Source organism: Brachyistius frenatus, unplaced genomic scaffold (genome assembly GCF_029030835.1).
Source record: "Brachyistius frenatus isolate BFR_SWC_R1_liver_20210118 unplaced genomic scaffold, ASM2903083v1 Contig_168, whole genome shotgun sequence".
Lineage (NCBI taxonomy): Eukaryota > Metazoa > Chordata > Actinopteri > Embiotocidae > Brachyistius > Brachyistius frenatus.
This window is the reverse complement of record NW_027210767.1, coordinates 737,501-760,000: the sequence shown is the minus strand read 5'-3', so window position 1 is coordinate 760,000 and position 22,500 is coordinate 737,501. Positions and strand designations below refer to the sequence as shown.

The 22,500-nt window shown below is 40.5% G+C and overlaps 1 protein-coding gene across 2 annotated transcripts in view; it reads right to left on the bottom strand.

Annotated features, from left to right (window-relative positions):
* akap6 (A kinase (PRKA) anchor protein 6) overlaps nucleotides 1-22,500 on the bottom strand; it is a 171,329-nt gene that overhangs the window by 36,238 nt on the left and 112,591 nt on the right. For both annotated transcript variants that reach the window (XM_069717070.1, XM_069717071.1), the window contains exons 16-17: nucleotides 8,763-8,909; nucleotides 1,256-1,516 (exon numbers count right to left, since the gene is read on the bottom strand). In XM_069717070.1, the coding sequence (XP_069573171.1) occupies nucleotides 1,256-1,516; nucleotides 8,763-8,909 (408 nt within the window). The remainder of the gene's footprint in view (nucleotides 1-1,255; nucleotides 1,517-8,762; nucleotides 8,910-22,500) is intronic.

The window sequence follows — 22,500 nt, the reverse complement described above, 5'->3', positions numbered from 1 at the left end:
GTGAGTTTTCATCTCTGTATGTTCCCGCCGTCGTCTTTATATGTTTATGCATTTGTTTTTAAAGCGTCTGTGTCACTCATTTGCATATTTTAATGCATCTGTGTGTGTGTGTGTGTGTGGGGGGGGCACATATACATACATGAATTAATGTACCTCTGTGTGCATTCCTATTCCATCCAGTGCACTTGTGTGTGTGTGTGTGTGTGTGTGTGTGTGTGTGTGTGTGTGTGTGTGTGTGTGTGTGTGTGTGTGTGTGTGTGTGTGTGTGTGTGTGTGTGTGTGTGTGTGTGTGTGTGTGTGTTTTTCTGGTTGTCAGTCACACGGCAGGGCTAGGCTAATCAGCGCAGCTAGCTGTTCGCTGTGTGATGTAGGCTGATTAATATCCTGTTAGCGTCCCACGGCTTTTAAGGCTAACCGCTGTTTCCTCTATACATCTATCGCTTCAAAACAGCCCTGCTTTCATTTGGCCTCATTAAGACGATGTATTACTAAACTTAGCAACAACACACACACACACACACACACACACACACACACACACACACACACATGCAAAGTAAACAGTTTTTTTTTTTTTTTTTCAAATGCTTACTGTTGATTGGCTAAAGGTTTGTCACATATTTGATATCAAAAGTTGGTGAAGAAAAGTTAAGTGACACCTGAAACACAACTTTACTTTAAAACTATTTACTGTAACTGCTCATGACTTTATTTGTGCTCATTTGTGATTTAAAACTGTTCGTTATCTGCACAATCCATCTGTTTATTTACATTTATCTCACTTTTTAAGAAAAAGTTCCAACACATATTAGGAAGCATGATGAAGGTGGGCTGATGACGAGCAGTGTGCAGGATTTCTGGGTTTCTCTCAGATGACTAAAAAGTGGATGTAAATCCACAAGCCTTGGTTTAGCCTGTGCTCCAGTCATTACCTCTGCAGCTATAAAGTAGCATTTAATTAATAACTTAATAAGAATAATCCAGATTTTCTTTCCTCGACTTTAAATTTTTGACAAATTCTTGAAATTGCAAAAAAATATTATGTAAAACTCTACAACAATTTTTAAGAAATTTTGCTGCAAAAAAACAAAAAACAATTTTGATCGAAATAATACAAAAAAAAAACCTTTGCAAAATCCTGCAGGGACTGACCGATTATGATTATTTGATGTTAAATCTGGATATAAAAGCAGCCAAATGTTAATAGATGCTATAGAGGTCACACGACGCTAACTGAAGCGCTGCTCCCTCCTACCTTGAAGTTCTGCAGCTGCTCCGAGGCGTCCTTGTCCTGTCTGAGGCAGGAGTTGAAGATGAGCAGCTCGGTGTCTCGCAGCCAAGCCTTCAGCTCCTTGATGCGAGCCTCCAGCTGCTCCAGGAGCGAGTTGGTCAGCGGCGACAGCGCCGAGCGAGGGTTCTCTGACCCAACGCCCTGACCGCCGACCAGCAGGGCGTTAACGTTTGAGGACTGTTTTTTCTCAGAAGAACCGAATCCTGAGTGCTCCGACAGGATTGTCTGGGAAAGAGGAGAGGAGAGCCAGACAGTTACTTTGAGGACTCCTTGTTTTGTCAATATTCCATCATGTAAAGAAGCATATCAATCAATACACACACAGCCATTAATCACGTACCTTTATAAATGTGCAGATCAATAAAAGGGGATGTCATGAATTCAGGGCCTTAACTGCCGGAGGAACATTAGCTTTCTGAGTAATATCACTCATGTCAGCAGTGCTGGTCAGGATGTGATAATAATCCTGATGTTCGTGTTGACATCAGAAGATCTTATTTATGGTCTAGCGGGAGTCACAGTTTGCTGTTTTTCCTCCTACATGCAATATTGTGCAAAGCTTTTAAACATTAAAAGTGTATTTCAAGATGAAAATTTTAAACTAGTGCCATCATGAAGCCCTTTTGTTTCCTCTAATATTTTGGTTTATGTTCAAATACCTGAAAAAAAAAATCAATGCCATACCCTTCGAACTCAGTATATTTGATAATGATATATACTAATTAAAAAATTCTAGCATGCTAAAAGACTAAATTAAGTTGGTGGATATCATAAAACCTGTAATATAGCAGCATGTTCACATCGTCCTTGTGACTGACGTAGGTACAGCTTATGGAGCTGCTGACAGGATGAGAGATTCTCGAAAACATTTATAAAAAAAAACCAACTCATTTTAACAGCTGCACATCCACAAAGGTCATATTTTTACTCTTACAAAATATACAGCATTTCTTTTTTTTTGCAGGATCACACACAAGTATTTTGTGTTTTTCTTTTTTATCGTCACACTTTGGCTGACATACTGTCATTCTCTTACTATTAATAAATAGTTGAATTAGTTAAACTATAGTTAAATATAGAAAGTGAATAAAGAATGCTGATGTAAACTGACATTACAACTAAAAATATGATCTTGTTGCAAATGCTTTTGTTGATGTTGCTGCTGTTTTTGTTCACTTGGGTTTTGCTCGTGTTAAGCTGATTCCAGGTTCTTTTATCCATGAGCAGAATATGTATTTAGTGACACATTTTGATATTGTAATATAAAATCGAACACGCTGTGATACAGTATAAGATGCATACCGTCTAACCGAATCTCATTCTGTTGTCTAATTATTCATTTCAACGATGTTTGTGACGCTGCTATTGTAATTTGGCATTAGCTCGATGTTGCTAATACTGTCGCCATCATTGTTGTGCGTTCTGTTATTATGGTGTTAACAAGGCTGCTGTTGTTGATGAACAAAGCTCGGGGAATGTTTTTTTTTTTTCCAAGTGCGAACGGATCGGCTGCTCGTTCGGAGCTTCTAGCGGCTTCACCTACGGAGCTGCGATATTCACACTCAAAACAAAACATCATTTAGACAAAATACAAAACCGAAAGAGGAGCAATCACTGCTTCAAATAGGAACAACTGAAAACAACAAGAGCCCGGCTCAAAGTGTGTGTGTGATTGTGAGTGTCTGTGTGTATAATAGGCTCTGCAGAGTAATTTTCCAACCCCTGTTGATCACACAGTAAGACACAGCGAGCCGCTGAGAGAGACTATTCCCCTCTTGGATTTAGACAAGTGTGTGTTTTTGTGTGTCTGTGTGCACTCCTTTTTTTTTTTTTTTTTTAGAAAAGTGCTCATCAATACTGAACAAACAAACTTGTGATGGTCTTCAGCAATCACGAGCTTGGGGCAGAGATGCTGGGCAGCTGTATTAGCAGCAGACGACGCTGTAGCAACATTGTGTGTGCTGTGATTTGGTTTGCGTTTGTAGCCGCAGCCAGTGTGTATTTAATAATGTTGGGATTCATTGTGTTGATCTAATGTGAGGCACCAACCGAGTAAATCTGATCGAGAGGGAATCTGTTTTTGGCTGAACTGCAACGGCGGGGTCAAACCCATAAATGTAAATGTCTGCTAATGACGGTCATGCGATGTACTACGCTAGTATTGCTACACCGAAGTTCGGTGCGTGAATTAACGGGTCTGGTCTCCAGAAGCATTTTCCTCCGGAGCCACGGGACGCCAGGCTTTGCCATTTTTTTTTTCATACTGTAGTTGGCATTTTAATAACACACTTTTAAAACACTGTGTGCTATTTGTGCCGTCCCTCCTTCGTATTTAACCTCTTAATGTTATGTTGGGTTAATGTGTGGTGAAACATTGGATTGCAGTGCAGTTTGCACTCCTAACCGTCCCAAGGGGAAGTCAGGCTGAGTTTGCTTCCCTTGGTTAAAAAAAAAAAAAAAAAAAAAAAAAAAAATAAAATGATTAACCAATCAGACGAGGCTAACGTCATGCCACTGCCAAACTGTGATTGGTCAGGACGGTCAATCGAAGCCACTCGCCCTTTCAATCACACCTATCAAATTATAGCATGTTATTAAAGTCATTGAATAATGGAACAGTTTGTATTGATAACACGGTTAGCAACATTAGCAAGTGCAGTTATGGAGGGAGGAGATTCGGAATTTTTTGTGAAAAAAAAAAAAAAAAAAGTTTATCAAACTACCATTGTAGCAGCAACTGAAAATTTAATCTGACAGTAGGCCAACACTAAAACTAGAGCTGCCCATGGAGAGGAATAAAAGGGATTCGGACCTTCCAAGTGGAAAAATATGTCCGCACGGACTTGACGAGCTGGTAACGCAAAGCTTTAGCACCTCTTTTGAAGGTTATGTCTTCTTTTCTGTTCACATAACAATCTGTGGATCACTGAAGGATTTATTAACTTGGTCAACTAAATTAGTTACTGAGGTTTTTCTACGGCCTCTGAGTACTTAATACTTGAAATGACAGAAACAAAGTTCCTGTTCATTTTCCGATCTTCGGTGTCTGCAGCACAAGCCATGCTCCACATCTCGTCTTATTCTGAGTTTATATTGTATTGTTTTGAAAAATTTCAAGCATCACACAGCCGTTATCTTGCTGTTCCTGCGACGACTTTAACAAGCGGCCGTATCAGGAGTAACTTTGAACACAGAGGTGCCTCTGAACGAGCCCCGCATGGGTCCATGTTGCTAATTTGCATATGTATGTGTTTATACAAAAGGCACCGAGTCGTCGGTGGAGCGGCGACTCTCCCTCCTGAGTGGAAGCACCACTTTAGCTGAACTCTGGCAGGTAAAACTGGCCCATTAGACGATGAAGAGGGGCGACAATGGGACCCCCCGACCGGTGAAATGTGCAGTTAGCTTTGTGCTCAGAAGAGGCCATGGTGATTATGAGTATGTCGTTAGTTTGAGAGAAAAGAAGAGGGAGGGAACAAATCGGAGGGAGCTCATACGAGAGGACGGATGTGAGCCATCATCAGGGATGTAATTTAAGAGACATAAAGTCCCAAAACAAGGAAACAAAAACACTTTTTTGGGGGAGGGGAAAATATACATCTTTTCTCTGCAGGTGGTGGCAGTGAACAAATTCAGATCGCAAAGAAAGCCTAACCGACAAATCACCGCAAGTCTGTTTATTTCTTACAGAGCTAAGCAGGGTGATCTCTGATGATGTGTGGGACACTCAAAAAAACTCCAGTCATAATCGGACTATCAGATTCTTATTCTTCTTGACTGTCTCGGAAACTTCTGTTGTGTTTTCCATGTCCAACAGCACTTGTATATTCGTCTGCATGTTTTATATTAGCAGCGTTCGCTAATTGCTGAATACGTTTAATTTATTTGGTTGTATTTTTTATTTAATTCCTCAGAAATTACATTTCTGTGACTTATAACTAAAGATAAATTTGTAAGGAATCATAACTATAACCAGATTACAAATTCTAACGTATTTGGCAGGTCACAAACATGTTGATATTCAGTGTATTCGTTTTTAAGTTGTATGTTCAGTGACAGTTTTTTTCTGGTAAAAATATCGAGTCTTGCAGAATGATATCTATTTATTGTGACTTCAGCATTTTAAAACTTTTTATGGTTCTCTTTAGGCGCTGGCAGCTCTTGGTTAGCCCAATGATCTGCTAACTTTAGGAAAATATTGCTCGATGATGAATTTTAACATTGGTAAATTTCAAGGGATGTTTTTACCTATGAAATTATAATGGTACAACATGTATGTAAGCCTCTAAAGCCAATAAATTCAAAGCTATTTTTGACATTTTTATTTTCTAGCTACACTGGTTGAATATTTTGACACTCATTCCCAGTATAGGCTGTGGTCTCGTCTTTGGGCCACCTCATGTGTCTGTGTACACTATATACAGTATATATACTGTATCTGTCTTCACACACACAGTTTGACCTTGAACAGCTGCAAAAAAAAAGAAGAGAGAAGCTGCTGCCAAAATCCACAACAGAGAAGATGAAAGCTAATTTACAACCTCTTTATTTTCTTCGTCGTTTGGGCCGTGTGTGCGTGTGCGCACGCTTTGTCATAAATTCTTCATAAGGCCGGGATAGTTCAGAGGCGAGACACAGGACATCAATTCCAGTTAATTCCCAATTTGTGTCAGAGCAGCAGATGCCGACGCCAGCACTGATAGGCCCGTTAATATGCTACTGAGACGCCATGTTGGAGGGGGGAGGGAGGAGGGAGGGAGAGAGAGATGCACACAAGCGAGACCTTTGATGCTTATAGTGAAACAAAGAGAAGAATAAGCTGAAAATATCACCTTACATATTTAAATAGAAAAGGACCAATGGAAGAGGTAAATGAAAGAAGAGGGCAGGAAGAAAGGGGAGGAAAGGATGAAGAGAGGGAAAGACAGAAGACGAGGGAGGAGAAATAAATGTAAGTGATTAGGAAAAAGGAGGGAGAAAGGGTGAAGTTATGGGAGGTCAAGAGTACAGAAAGGGGGATGAGAAGAGGTAAAATAAAAAGGGATGAGTAGAAAAATAAAATATAGTTTTGAGGGTTAAGGAGGAGAGCAGAAGAAAGCGAGGGAGGATGGAGGAAGCAGAGAAAGAAAAGAGCAGAGTAAGAAGGAGCAGAGGAGGTGATGGAGGAGAGGAGGAAAGTAAACAGGTTGCTGCTCAGAGTTTAGGGAAACATTACTCGGATTTGCTGTGTATTAGAGTTAAAGAACTTTAACTGAGATATATTCTAGTCTTTCTTCATGAATATATAAATATATTCTTTGAAAAATGTTGAAGTCAAATTTGTGTGCTGCTTGTCCAAGTAACCTCAATCAGAGCACCACAAAAATCACGAGAGTTGTTTTTCACGTGTCACACACCTGATTACATGTATGGCACGTTTGCCACATGTTGGAACATGGATAACATGGGTGAAATATGTGTAAACATTTTTTTACATGGGGATCTACGTGGACTTCACATACTATACTATGAAAATGAGATTTTATACTGTACACGTGAACTTCTTGTGGTTTTCCTGTAAGGGTAGAGTGTTAAGTTTGGCATCTGATGTTGATTGAATTTTATGTTTGAAAAAATGTATATCGTTTTCGACAAATTTGGGCGTGTTAACAAAAATAATAAAAATATAAACTGGATTGTTACTCCTTAATTTCAGTTATGACGTTCAGTTATGACGTCCACATACTTTTGCCCACATGAGAGAAGAAGGAAAACGAGGAGAGCGAGTGTAGGAGATTAGAAGTCTCCTTGTATCACTACCCAGAATTCCACTGTTTGCTGATGACACACAGGCAAACTTTAAATGTGTGTGTGTGTGTGTGTGTGTGTGTGTGTGTGTGTGCGTGTGCGTGTGCGTGTGCGTGTGCGTGTGCGTGTGCGTGTGTGTGTGTGTGCGCGTGAAACAGTGTTGTGAGTCCAAATGTCTCTTTGTCAGTAATAGAAGTTTAATCACAGCCTGGTTACTGTGGTGGAAACACACACGATGGAGAGAGAGAGAGAAACGCTCATCTGTTACTGTTGTTTCATTTCGGAAATTGAATCCGTTTCACTGAGGTTGATACATATGTTAATGCGCACACATACGCACTTCCAATAACTTTGTGAGACAGTGATATGTATGTGTGTGTGTGTGTGTGTGTCATTAGGGATTACACACACATACACACACACACACACAGATGGCGTTTGCTCCTCCGTTGCTCCTCTCTGTTTCCGTGAATGAGCTCGATACGTTCGACGTGCCTCTCGGTCGACGGGAGACAGTTTGTTCCTACGGAGGAACAAAGTCACATCGTCGCATTTCAGCCTCCTGACGAGCAGCCGCCAGCTGTCACCTCCCACCCACCCCCCCAACCCTCCGCCGCAGACCTGGAATCAATCACCACGCCCCGGTTAAGACAAACAACTACTGCCGTCGTGCTTGTTAGCAAGGCAAACGATACTTTCTGCAGCCTCTTGAATGATCCGAATGTAAGTGGGAGTTATTTAAGGTGTCCCGGTTCTGGTGGTAAACTAATGACTATTTAACTGCCCAGATGCTTTCCAGCCTTGATTAGTGAGGTTAATCTGCAAGTGCATCCACCAGAACAGCGCCCCCTTCAGGTTTTTATCAACTTAATTCTTTGTTTTTTTATATAGCGCCAAATCACAACACAGTTTATTTTAAGGCACTTAACACAGTAATGTCCAAAAAACAGAACTTTACAACTCCCTTTTAACAGGAAGAAACCTCCGACAGAACCAGGCTCAGAGTTGGGCAGCCGTCTGCCTCAACTGGTTGGAGTGAGAGGGAGAGCAGAGCGAGAAAAGAACAGCATGGAGATCCAGGACATGAACATTACCTGCTAGTTGTCACTATGATCAAATCAGACGACACTTTGCTTCCGTTTCCAAGGTCGAGAACGACTTACAAATCCCAACTCTTACCCCTCAGCGTGAAGCCCTTCAGGGTTCAGAGAAAATTCAAATTGAAACATGTAAACGTCATAAAGAAGCGTCGCGAAGCCCGTTGTGATCGATCGATCTGTCTAATCCTTCCATCTCGGTGCGTTACACCACACAGTAAAAGGCCACGGTGGCAGCAGGGCTCCGTAATTGAGACGACACTAATTATCATCTTCATGTTCTAGATTAGATCAGTGCTGATTAGCCTAAAATTAGACACACACACACACACACATGCACTCACACACACTCCTGTCGCAACAGAAATTTCCATGTGATCTTTCAGATACTATCTCCGTTTGGCTCGTCTCCCAGACGCGACCGTTCACAATCCTGGATTTTCTAAAACTTGACTCTACTGTGTATATGTGTATTTGTGTGTGTGTGTGTGTGTGTGTGTGTGTGTGTGTGTGTGTGTGTGTGTGTGTGTGTGTGTGTGTGTGTGTGTGTGTGTGTGTGTGTGTGTGTGTGTGTGTGTGTGTGTTACCTCCAGCTGCCTCCATGTGTGCGTCAGGTTGTGTATCTTGCAGTGGAAGTTGCTGGGCAGCTCGGTGGCGCTCCTCTTCAGGGACTCGGCCCGGCCCAGCAGGCTGGTCTTCCTGCTCTCCATCATCATCAGTTCAGTGTGGCTGCTCTGGAGACGGGAGACAGGACGGACACTTGTCACTCAGATGGACACGTATGACGCAATCGCAATCTGTCTTAACCTTAAGCATTCACTTAACACAGATCATAATGTTGAGCAATGATTTGCTCACAGTTCCTGGGTTACAAAAACATCCAGCCTGTAAGTACGCTCCCTCTAAAGCTCTAGACTGTATATTAAAGTTGACGATGATTCAGAAGTGCCTTAAGCTGTAATACCACCGAGTGCCACTAGAGGTTGGCTCCAAAAAGCCACCGGCTCCATAGACTCCCATTCAACTAGTCTCATAAAATTCTAAGTCAATAAAATTGTTATTTCGGTGTTGTTAGCCAATAGTTGCTCCTTCTTATTAGTTTTCTGGCGGTCCATCTGGAAATAATCCCGTCATTAATTAGAAAATAAGCTTCAAAAAGCTGTGTTTTTGCGGGGCGTGTCTGTTTGATTGACAGGCCTGTGATGCAATCAGGTTACAGCTATCGGTGGGCGGGACGTAGTATCGCCGGGTTTCCAATCAGATCGAGTCAGATTGTCCAAATATGGTCACTTCCTGCTTCAAACTGCTCCGAACAAGCAAGATGGCGATGGCCAAAATCTGAACATGAGGCTTTATTACAGTGGTTCGGTGTGCTGCTCGTCTAAAACACATTTGACAAAGGAAGTTGGTGGTGTGTACATTCTGATGTGTTGACACCATGAGACTTGGATCTCTGCATTGTAACTGCTGTGAATCCGTCTCATTGCAACTGCCGTCCTCCACAAAGGAGGAAGCTTCGCAAGCCGACAGGTGGCGAGTACTTGATATTCAAAAGGTAGATTTTCAGCGGAGTATTCCTTTAACTGGTCTTTCAAACAGGTGCAGATCTTTTTTTCTTTATTGTTGTTTGCGGCTCATTTCATGATGAAATGTTTGAGGGAGCCCCGAGAGTTTTCAGCAGGTTTCACTCACTGCTTTGCCTGCTTTGACCACTTTAAAGCTAAAAACTCTGTCGCAGCTCTGCGACTCCGCAGTTGTGCGGGAATCAAACGCGGCAGCAGCACCTGACAGTAGACTGCAGAGTTCTTTATGGAGAGGTTTTAAAGAAACGCTCCAGTTTGTACCACCAAGCGATGCTGAAGATTTTTCCTCCCTTCTGGTTTATGCTCTTGTTTGAGTGCCGTGGGTCGGGGAGCGAAGGATCTGCAGGTTTTCTATTTTTGAACCCAAAAGTCACTCTTTAAGGAACTGTAGAGGCACATTTTGACATTTTAAAATCATGTTTTAGTTGCAGTTGCCTTCGTGAAATAACACCATTTACTGCTGGAAAAGAAGTTGTCAGTTTTTGAACTTTAATACAAGTCTGATAAGCAGACTGAACTGCAACTTTCTTTCTATTTGTTGAGCTTGACATTAGCTGATCGTTGTTTGGGAAGGGCTTCAATGTCATTTGACGGAGGTTGACGGAGTTGTCTAAGGAGCAATTACCTAATTACTGAGTTGAATTTTTTTTTTTGTAACATTTGTCTTCGACTTAAAATGTATACAATTTATAAAATCCCTTTTACGATAAATTTTATTTTTTTAGTTTTGTGTGGTTTAAAGTGGAGAGTGTAATTCAGGCTATTTTCTTTTGCTGGCCCATAATTGCAATTTACAGATGTTCACTAAACACGGATTCTTTTTCTTTTCATTTCAACTGAGTGTATACATTTTCTGATGCTCAACTCATCACTCGTGGTTCATTTATTTCCCTTCCTGCTCTTTTCTTTTAGGTCATTGTTGTTCTTTCTCATCTGTCCTTGATGCTTGATTTCTTATTTATGATTTTTGAATCAATCTGTCTTGATTCCTTTTTTGTTTTGACACTTTTCTTCTGTCTGCTCTCTTTTCACACCATCCATACTTTCTCTTCTGTCTGGTTGCAAAACTCATCCTTTGATATTTTGATTAAATTCATCCAACATTTACTATCTTATGCCTTCAGTTTTTCACTCTTTATAATGAATCTCATCGTCGTTTTCATGTCCTTTCCTCGTTGTCTCCTCTTTACACCAACAACCCTCCCTCCGTCTCTCTCCATCTTTATTTTCTTTACTGTAAAACTCCCCCAGTCTTCCATCCTATTATTCTATTTGCTTAATTCATCCATCTTTCCACCCATCCCCTCTTTCTCCTCTCTCTTTTTAGTTGTTAGTGTAACTCATCTTCGAAGCCTCCATCTTTTTTTTTTTTTTGCTTAATTTCCCTCCTCCTCCTCCTCTCTTTTCTCTTTCTCCTCTTTTCATTTTCTGCATCGATAGCTACTTGATTCTACTTTTCCCTTGTCGTTTATCATTACCGCCCGGCCCTATTTGAATATTCAAATGTCTTTTCTCTGACTCTGTGTGTGTGTGTGTGTGTGTGTGTGTGTGTGTGTGTGTGTGTGTGTGTGTGTGTGTGTGTGTGTGTGTGTGTGTGTGTGTGTGTGTGTGTGTGTGTGTGTGTGTGTGTGTGTGTCTGTTTTTGCTGCGCTGTCATCAGAGAGGCGGCGGCCATTTTTCAATGTCGACGATTCTGATGGAGATGCTATCGCTCGACGCTTCATGGCCATCCATCCCCTTCACTTAGCTAATAGCCACGCCGCGAGAACGAAAGGATCGACAGCAACAAAAAAAATAGACGAGTGGAAGGTAAATATGTCGGCGTCGCACTCTTTTAACAGTCAGGAAATTATACGATTTATTCGCTGATGGCAAATATTGATTTAAAAAGGGGGAAAGGGAGCTGGTGGGGAGGAAGAGGAGGGTGTTGTTTTGTTGTTGTTGTTGTTTGTGTGAAGGATGCCACTGATCCAAAGTCAAAGAAAAGAGAGAGGAGAGAGGAGGGGGGAGGAAGATAGACATGCCGATTAAAATGCATGAGATCCGAACTTTGAGATAAGTGCTGAGAGAGGGATCTTGGAGGAATGGGAGGGCGGAGGGGAGGATGATGGGTGAGGGAGAAAGAGAGGGGGTGGAGGGAGGGGGGGGGGATGCATGGATGGCTAGTTGTGATGTATTCATGCCTCCAGTCAATCTCCATGCAAGGCTGGACTGAGATACACAGGCCCGAAGACGAAGAAACAAAAGGAGGAAGAGGAAAAAAAGACGAAGAGATTGTGTAGACGAGGGGATGAAGGAAAAATACAATAAATGGACGAGAACAAGTGAAGGAGGGCTGCTTCAGCGACATCGACACCGCGTCCGCACTAAGGCTCTTGCACGCTGGAGAAGTGACAGGGTGCCATATACTGTGAATTGAACCTGGAAAAACATGCGGGCCACCACGCACCATTACTCCGATGTCTCAGAAGTTAGCCAGCGGTGAGACGCGCGGAAGCTGAGAAGGGTTCTACTTTAGAAAGAGTATCTGAAGATGTGCGAATGTCAAACGTCTGGTGACAACCGATGTTTTTATTCCGTGAATGAAACTGGAGCACTTTGTATTTTTCTCCCCCACTACACTGTCAACAGATTCTCAGTTTTCAGTCACTTGATTAAGCTACCAAAACTTGAATGAGAAGAACGATGACTGAAAACACAACACGTCAGAAACGACTTTGTTGTGTGTCTAATATAGAAGTAAAGAGAGAACAAGGAAGCTGTTCCACTGAAGTAAAGAATCGAAATTACATTAATAACGCCAACGAAGTTTTATAGCCTGGCTCCGCCCACCTGTTGCTCATAGCGTCAAGCTTCGCTGTGATTACAGTCTGTTTGTATTAAGGTTCGCACATCCGCTCTGAAGGGCGGACCAATCAGTGACCAGCGGGCGTGGCTAAATGTGATTGAGGAACTGAAGCAACAACAATGCCAAAAATGTACAAAAGCAAAAAAAAAAAAGCCTGCAACGGGAGAGGGTGAATTTACAGCTCATAACATAACCCATATTGTGGTTGAAGGCTGCTCCAACAGTTTCAAAATAAACCTGAGGTAACATCAGGCTACAAGTTTTTGTATTCTCATTTGTGAAAGCTCCATTGAGGAGAAAACCAACTGAACATGGTGCAACACAAAGCTCAGTCCAACCCTTATTCATTCCTTGAATCTTCTCTCAAATCAATTCGAACATAATGCAAAAATTAGGAAAAATTAGTTTGTAATTTCCACTGAGATTTGTTGAAAAAAAGCAAAAGGGAAAAAAAAAAGAGATGCAGATCTGTTTCAGCTAGCTGATTCTAATAAAGCCACTAAGAAATGATCATCCCAGAGAAGATGGTGATTATAGTTTCACAGATTCCCATTTTTGTGTGCTGCTCAAAGAGAAATGGAGAAATGAAACAAGGCTTTGACCTTTGACCTCTTCTTTCCTGGTTGCTTGAAAATCCAGTAATCTCTGAACTTTCATTTTGCCACTGAAGCCATTAAAACTTTCTCTGGCAAGGAGCCCGCAGCGTCTGAACAGATAACATAATTTGTTACTAAATCAAACTAATTACTTGTTGCTTCAGCCCCATATGTTAGCTATCGAGCTCACAAAAGTTGCAGAGTCACTCGTCACTCCTCAGTTTGAAATGAGCCCCATGTGATGGAAGAGTAAAAAGAAAGGCTCATTTATGTAAGAATATATTAATATAGACACTTTGATTCATATACGTCAAACAACGGGTATTATATTTCTAGACCCAAAAGTTTTTCTACACAAAAACTGATTCAAACTTCAAGTGAAAAATTTGTCACAGTGTTTTTATGAAATAAAATTCTCTGGGTGCAGTTACCACACGGTCCAAAGGGCATTCTGGGAAATAGGAGGGGATTGACAAAGGTAATGGGTCTTTAAGAAGTAACACAATTTGAAACAAAAAGATTCCACAAACTCTGACAGATTTTTTTTTTAACCTGTATGTAGTTAAATATATTTGCATCTTCAGCTGTTTTTTTTACATCTGTTTATTATGTGGATACATGAATCGACAAGAAAATAGAGACACAAAAATACGTGAGAAAAATCATTCTCTATAAGCTTTGTTTAACCGATGTTCTGTGATTATTACTTTTATTGCACACAGTGCATTTAAAGAAATAAAAATAATGCAATGATCATAGTTAAAATTAAAATGCATAGGTTTTAACCACCACCGCACCCCTGATCACGATGCAGAAACCTCGAGATAACCTTGGATGTTGCTATTGAATAGCCTGGCTTTAATGGCGGCAGGCCGACTAAACACAAGGGATGTAGTTTTTAACTGATTGGGCGGACAAAAAAAATATACTATTAAAGTGCAAGAACATGTTATGGTGCAAAGTATGACTGTAAATAAACTATTCAGATAAAATTAGACGAAATTTGACTTTGTTTCTAATGTCACGAATTGTAAACTGAAAATGCTCGTGCCCTCTTGAGAGCTTTGTTAGAATAAACCTTTATATACAAAGAGACACTTAATCACATATCAGTGTTAGGAAAACGGAAAAATGCCAGACCTTTTCCAAAACAGAAAGGAGGGAAATGGGGGAGAAACGCTTCAGGAAACAGATGAGAGGGAGAGGAGGAGAGAGGAGGGATGGGGAGGAGGAGGAGGAAATCAACAAGCAATCATAAGTTTAATTTGGTCTCCATATTAATGAGCGCAGAGCTGAAATGTCAGCAAAAATGCAGTCATACATGAAAAACATTTAATGCATTTTGAACATTAGTTTTTTTTTTCGTTTTTTTCCTTCGCTCTTCTCGCAGATTCATCTTATCCGCCAAATGAGAGAAGTTTGTCGGAGGCTGCGTAACGGAACAATTTTTGTCGTCGTGGCAACTAAAGTTCGGGGGAAGTGATAAGGACGCGTCTCCAACCTCTTCCTCATCTTTTCTTTCCTCCTGTGTCTTTGCGTTTCCAACCTTTCTGTTCTGCTCTTCATCATTAACACTCCCTCTTCGTCTCTTGGTACTCATTTACTTTCCTCGTTTACAACGATTTGAAATATTGTTCCTCTTGCTGCAGGAAGCAGAAATACTGAGCAAACATTGGGATGATTACAGTGAGAGGAAGATTGCGGTAATAGAAAATTAATTACAGTTAAAGGTTCCCCGTGGACATTTTGACCTCCAGCTTTTCAATGAAGCTGTTGAGCGGGTCCCTGTTTTGTTTATCTAATGAACATGTATGAGGATGCGCACGCAATACATGCAATTCACAGTTCTACCAATGGTTTCACTCTGTTCCACTGACCTGAAGGTGGCGATAGAAAGCACTTTGGGTTTAAAATGGTTTTAAAAATAGGTGGAAAATGTTTAACGAGAAGGAAAATGTACGTAAAATCCTGAATCAAAATCAAAATCAAAGGTTTGGCAAAGCTCGTAGTTATGGTCAGAAGTTACATCATTCAACCACCTCGACCTCATTTGAGTCTGAAAAGTATTAAAGCCTTCACCCATTTAACAATTCCTCATTCTCTCAACCACTCCTTTGTTTTCTGGGTAAAAAAAAAAAAAAAGTGTGTGAGACATACAGAGACAGAAACGAGGGAAAAACACTGTATGCTTGCTTACATTTGTGTGTGTGTGTGTGTGTGTGTGTGTGTGTGTGTGTGTGTGTGTGTGTGTGTGTGTGTGTGTGTGTGTGTGTGTGTGTGTGTGTGTGTGTGTGTGTGTGTGTGTGCCTTGGTGTCTCCGGCTGAGATGGATGTTCAACCAGCTCTGAAAGAGCAGGAAGTGGCTCTGTGACACCCCATTTATACTGCCAGACACTTCAACCTGTGTGTAAATGTGTGTGTGTGTCTATGTGTGTCTATGTGTGAGTGAGTGAGTGAGTGAGTGAGTGAGTGAGTGAGTGAGTGAGTGAGTGAGTGAGCGAGCGAGCGAGCAAAACCACATAAACACCTCTGATGAAAGAAGTATTCAGACATTTTACTTGAGTAAAAGTACCGATACTGCAATGTAAAAAATATTCCAGTACAAGTCTTTCATAAAAAAAAAATCCTACTTAAGTAAAAGTACATAAATAAACAGACAAATAAAGTATATACAAATTCAGATTTGGTCCCTCTGACTGATGTTGATTATGTATGACATCATTAGATTATAAACACTGAAGCATCAATGTGTCAGCAGCATGTTACTGTTGTAGCTGCTGCAGCTGGAGCTGGTTTGAACTACTTTATATCCAGTTTTATATACAGGGACAAACTGAAGTAACTAAAGCAGTAGATAAATGAAGTGGAGTACAATATATTATATTTCCCTCTGATATATAGTAAAGTAGATGCATAAAGTAGCATCAATCTTTAAGTGACATCACCCTCCCCAAACTGCCTCTGTTTACAATAACTTCAATAATACCTACAATTTATTTGATTACAATTAATAAATGTAACTGTTTGATGCCAATATCACAAAAGGATATTTAATTCATTTTCACTGGCAGTTATTATGGATGGTATATTAAAACATACATTTTATATTTACATTGTGGTTTCTATATTTAATTGTCTGGGGATTGAAAAAATACTTATTTTATACTTCCATAAAGATTTACGTAGCATATTTATGTTGGGACTGACTTAAGAACAACATTACAACAAGTTTTGTTTTGTTAAAATCCTTCAAGGCACTTTGTCAGGTTGTTATTTTTGGATTACTATTGAAAAATTGATAAGTGAATCTATTATTTACTGTAAAAAAAACAACAACAATTGTTTATTATTCTATTAAATGAGTAAACAGTTCACATAAGAATGTAAGCAGTTCTGCCTCTATGTGCAATAATAATGACAATAATAATTACATTTTTTTTTGTTTGGTACCAAATGCCTTCGGCTACAAGTCTGAAAAAAACCCCAACATATATACAAAGTTTTGTGTGTGTGTGTGTGTGTGTGTGTGTGTGTGTGTGTGTGTGTGTGTGTGTGTGTGTGTGTGTGTGTGTGTGTGTGTGTGTGTGTGTGTGTGTGTGTGTGTGTGTGTGTGTGTGTGTGTGTGTCTGTGTTAAAAAAAAGGAATAGGATGTTACAGCAGCACATATTCAAGTAACCCAGGTAGTGCTGAAAAGAAATTATATCAGGTACGTGATTGTATCTCACAATGATGAAAAAAATTGTTTCATAAAGTGGTCGAGACCCCCGAGGAGTTAGATTCTCTCATGTTTATGATAATCGTGCATACTTCTGCCTCCTTGATGGCGTAAAACTAAATTATTGTAACTCCGAATTTAAGTCAAACTCAAACTAAATTCTGCTTTCTGTGTGGCTGAGAGTTTCTGGAAGTTTCTCTTTCACCAAATTAAAACCGTTCTGTTTGGACAAAAAGATGCAAAAAAAAAAAAAAAAAAAAGCAAAGAGACTTTTTCTCTTTCCAACAACAAAAGACCCAGCAACACGTTTTAATTGTCACCATGGAAACCAGATGAATGAGTCGTTTGACTGGCCGGTAAAGACGGCTCGCCATTCAGCTTTGCAGTGAGTCACGTGTGAGCTTGCTTGTGAGTGTGTGCGTGTGGGTGTGCGTGTGCGTGTGTGTGTGTGTGTGTGTGTGTGTGTGTGTGTGTGTGTGTGTGTGTGTTTTGAGTGTGTGTGTTTAGCTGGGGGGTCGATCGTGCAAAGCGAGGAGGGCGATATCTCTACAAGTCTTTGGAGACAGAGAGAAAGGAAGGAACAGAGAAAGTACAAAGAGAAGGACAACTGTCTGTTGTGTCTGCAACATTACAGTGAAATTAATGCACATACTAATAACTGTCCAACCTAAAATATCAAAAACAAACGGAAAAAAAAAAAACCTTCAGGTATTTATAGATTTCTTGATTCACCGGATAATGTTACTTCAGCTGTTGCAATCTGCGCTTTATTCAACATCGTTATACAACATAAGTCATTAGTCTGTGTCTGTTACCACATCACCGATGAAAATGCTTTAGGTGCCATAAAGTTTGTAAAACTTTTTTAATTCAACACTTGTTTCTCAAATATTTAAGTGTCTATTTCAGCAGGTCTAAACAATAAATCGCAATAGTATTCTTGCAGAGGTAAATTTACTTTATAGCCAAATTTAGCCCATTTTAGCTGTGAAATTTAGATGTTGTGTATTTCTTAAGGTTTTTTAAATTTTATTATTGGATAGCAAGGTTTAACGAACAGACACACAACAGGAGGCAGAAACTGATAAGAAATGATAAGAACCGAGAGAAGACCTGCAGACCTGAAACAGGAAGGCCCCCTCGAGCTCGAGGTGCAGTTTGTCTGGAAATTTGTTGAGGATATTGATTTTCTCCCGAACAAGTAACTGGTGACCCTTAAACCTTTTACAGCACCTCTTTGAGCCGAAAATCTTAACGTGAACACAAAATCTAATGTGCAGGTCTTCATTAAAAATGTACCGATTCCATACTTGTTCCCCCAGAGAAATTAAGCCTTTTTGGGGACTTTTTCTCATGCAGCACTTTTAGCATTTAGCATTGGCTTTATTCCTGGTAAAACTCTTAGAAAAACCATATCAAGAGTGCTGTTCTTTACATTGTGGATTATAATGAACACTGCAGCCACTGGGGGACACAAGCACGGCTTTATACTATTTGCATCTAATCATGACAAAATCAGTACATCACAAAAATATGAATTGTATATATTTGAGAAAAAAAACACCATCAACTGACTTTGATTTTTTTCCCTCATAAAAAGTGTCAATAAAATTGATAACTTTGACTGATGAAACTTTTCTGTGAGTTAGTAGTTTTATTCGTGTGTAATGTAGCCAATACACTTGGCTTTGGTTCTAAAAGGCAAATCGAGAGAAAAGACAGAGAAGGCGCTTTGGCTGTGAGGAGGGTGAGTCATAGAAACTGTGGGATGCCTCTCCTCCTTCACGCCAGGTGACCTTTGACCCCCTAAGAACCCTGGGAATTCCCTCATGGCAAGATGAAACAACACGGAAAAATAGGCAGCAGAATTCCTTAAACAAACACACACACACACACACACACACACACACACACACACACACACACACACACACACACACACACACACACACACACACACACACACACACACACACACACACACACACACACACACACACAGCAAGAAGACAAGATGCAACACACATATGACAGTGTTAAACACCTGTGGATTCACTGTGGAAAGTTTAACACTGCAACTCTGTCTTTCACACACGCTCAGTCAGTTTTTCTGTCAGAGTGTGTGTCACTTTTGTGCGTCTGCCTGTGAGGGCCGAGCATTTTAAAACTTAGTTGTGAGTTTATTTGCGGGCTAAGAGGTGGTTTAGCGGGTTAAAGAGCAGAATCAGGTTCAGGTTTGGCTGCACTCAAACACTTTACTCATGAGAAGTGCACTCGTGACTTATAATAGTACAAATGTGTTGGTGTGTTTCTGAGCCAATAGGAAACTGGATGGATCACGACTATTCAGCACCTAAACAAAGACAGTCTTTATACCCCGGGGAGGAGGAGGGAGAAGGAGGGAGAAGGAGGGGGGTACAGCTTTCACACATGCACTGAACTTATCTCGATGTGAACCCCGGAGGGAGCTGCATGTGAGAACGTCCGAATCGGTGTGAGGCGACAAATAAATGGACATTAACCTGCCGGCTCCTCAGTACAGACTCTGTGTAATGTGTCCGACTGTGTGACTAGAGCCGGTCATTGTTCACAGCGAGCCAGCGGACGTGTTGATGATGTTTACATCGTGCACTCCTGCACGCCGCACTCAGGCTCCGCCCCTCGCTTAAACAAACAAAGTATTCCCAGGTGAGAACGTATCTGACACCGATAATGTCCTGCTGTGTGCTACATGTGTGAAAGAGCAACTCTGGACAACGTCCTGATTGTCATCGTGACACTGTGCCGAGCTCATGAAAAGAAACCTGGAGAGAAAGAGAACTTGTATGTGTGTGTGTGTGTGTGTGTGTGTGTGTGTGTGTGTGTGTGTGTGTGTGTGTGTGTGTGTGTGTGTGTGTGTGTGTGTGTGTGTGTGTGTGTGTGTGTGTGTGTGTGTGTGTGTGTGTGTGAGAGTGCGTGCAGGCATGAATGTGTTTGTTCTGTGGTAATGTTGCTCTTTATTGTTGTTCCAGTGGAGTAGACAGGATTGAAAACTATTATTAGTAATATTAATGCTGCATGATATAATATGTATGCTGTATATACACTGTAGTATTATTTTGATGTTTGAAATTTCCTGTATTTCTATTCATATGTCTGGACATGTTTGTTTTAATAAAAGAAGTGATGATGAGTTTTTCAATTGTTCAAGTGTTCACTGACTCTTGTTGCTCATCATATCAGTGGTGTGTGTGTGTGTGTGTGTGTGTGTGTGTGTGTGTGTGTGTGTGTGTGTGTGTGTGTGTGTGTGTGTGTGTGTGTGTGTGTGTGTGTGTGTGTGTGTGTGTGTGTGTGTGTGTGTGTGTGTGTGTGTGTGTTCACCATTGACTTGCAAAGGGAGCAGGTGTTGGTTAACAACACTTCCTCTGTTGGCTTCCACCACTGTGTGTGTGTGTGTGTGTGTGTGTGTGTGTGTGTGTGTGTGTGTGTGTGTGTGTGTGTGTGTGTGTGTGTGTGTGTGTGTGTGTGTGTGTGTGTGTGTGTGTGTGTGTGTGTGTGTGTGTGTGTGTGTGTGTGTGTGTGTGTATAAACAGAGTTAATATGATAAACAGAAAGTGAGTAGGCTGATGCTGTGGTCTGTATTTGCTTAAACTGCAGAGAGAACGAGGCCTTCATCTGATACGCTTATATCTCTAAATTTGGCTTATTTTAATTTATTTTCACGTTTTATCACATCTTAGAAAAAGCCCCCCCCCCCCTGTTTTCCCCTCTACTCCTGTTTTGATTTGCTGTGGATGGAAACTACACTTCCTCCTGTTGTCTTGATAACATGATGAACACTAATCATATCAATACTCCAACAATGAACTGAGCTGGTCTGCTCTCAGTGCTGCTGAAAGATTTGAAAGGCTTTAAAGACCCCTAAAATGTTCAATTGGATGGTGAATAGATAATAATGAGATTCTTTTTTTTTTTTTTTCCGGTGCATTCAAAGAATGACTGAAACAGTCATGTCATCATCATCACCTCCCTGGTCTGATTGTTGATTCCCCTCCTTTCCTCCACCACACACCTCTACCCCTCCTCTTCTCTTCTCTTTCTATTCCACCACAATGACAGAAGTATAATAGCATGGCTCTGTGTGTGTGTGTGTGTGTGTGTGTGTGTGTGTGTGTGTGTGTGTGTGTGTGTGTGTGTGTGTGTGTGTGTGTGTGTGTGTGTGTGTGTGTGTGTGTGTGTGTGTGTGTGTGTGTGTGTCCAGTAGACCGACCATGTAGCCTAAACGACAGACAATCTTTATTCTAATGAAGAAGGTGCCAAGGTCAAACAGAGAGCAGGGTGATGAATGGAGAGAGAACGCACACACACACACACACACACACACACACACACACACACACACACACACACACACACACACACACACACACACACACACACACACACACACACACACACACACACACACACCATGTGGCTCACACATTAATTGTGCAGTGGAGCTTCTAGTTGCTCTGCAACTGCAATATTGTGTATGTGTGTGTTGTCATGTTCTTTCTCTCAGATACAAACACACACACACACACATATATATACACACACACACTTAAAAGGACGCTTTCCCCTTGAGATGACATTAAACATTATTCTCACGACACACTTAAACAAACCTTCAGTGGAAATAAAATGTGTCTGCAGGTAAAAGCAGAAACGCAGCATGTTCCTGTGTGATCTACAGTCTTTGAATATTCTGAGACAAACTGCCACTAAACATCAATAAATTGAGTTTGTTGGTGTTTTTCCTTCGTTTTGTAACTGTTGATTATTTATAATCAGGCTGTTTGTTTCTTCTTTGTTCTAAGGCGTGCAGCTGTGGATGGTGGTGTAACTGCACGACCTGTAGGGTTGTAAATTCGACAGGAAAACAATCTTCTATCGTAACTGTTAACTTTTTATTTTTGTAGTAAAGGATGCTTTCTGAAGATCAATTTCACATTAATCGTAAATAAAAAAAGACAGGAAGACATGGGGTAGAATTTTCTGATTGTCCTCCCACACATGGAAATAAATGCATGATGTAAAAATGCTGCTTCTACAATTTAAATTATGATCATGAGAAATAGGCATTATTTATCAAAATAAAAGTTAAAATAATCTCTACCATGCAGGCTCAGCTTAACATATGGTTAAACCTGCAAAATATAAAAAACTGGTTTTAATTTTTTTTAAATAAATTGATTTAACATTTTCTTTAATTATCTCGTTTTTTTTAAATCCAAGATTTAATCGGAATCAGATTTATTGGTCATTGGTTATGTTTCCACATACAAGGAATTTGACTCCAGTTTGAATTTGCTTTCAATGTACACACAATTAAAAAGACATAAATAGACATATATAAAGATAAAAGACATACATATATACAGCTAAAGATATATATACAGTCAAAAAAAAAAGATTCCAGCTTTCTTTTGGTAAAAAAAAAGAAAAGAAAAAAACCTTCAAAATAAGATCAAATTCTGTTGCTGCTGATCGTTTTTAGTCTCTGCTTGTTGTTTTGGAGGGAAACTCTGCAAACATGTTTATAGCCAACCTTGGACTGA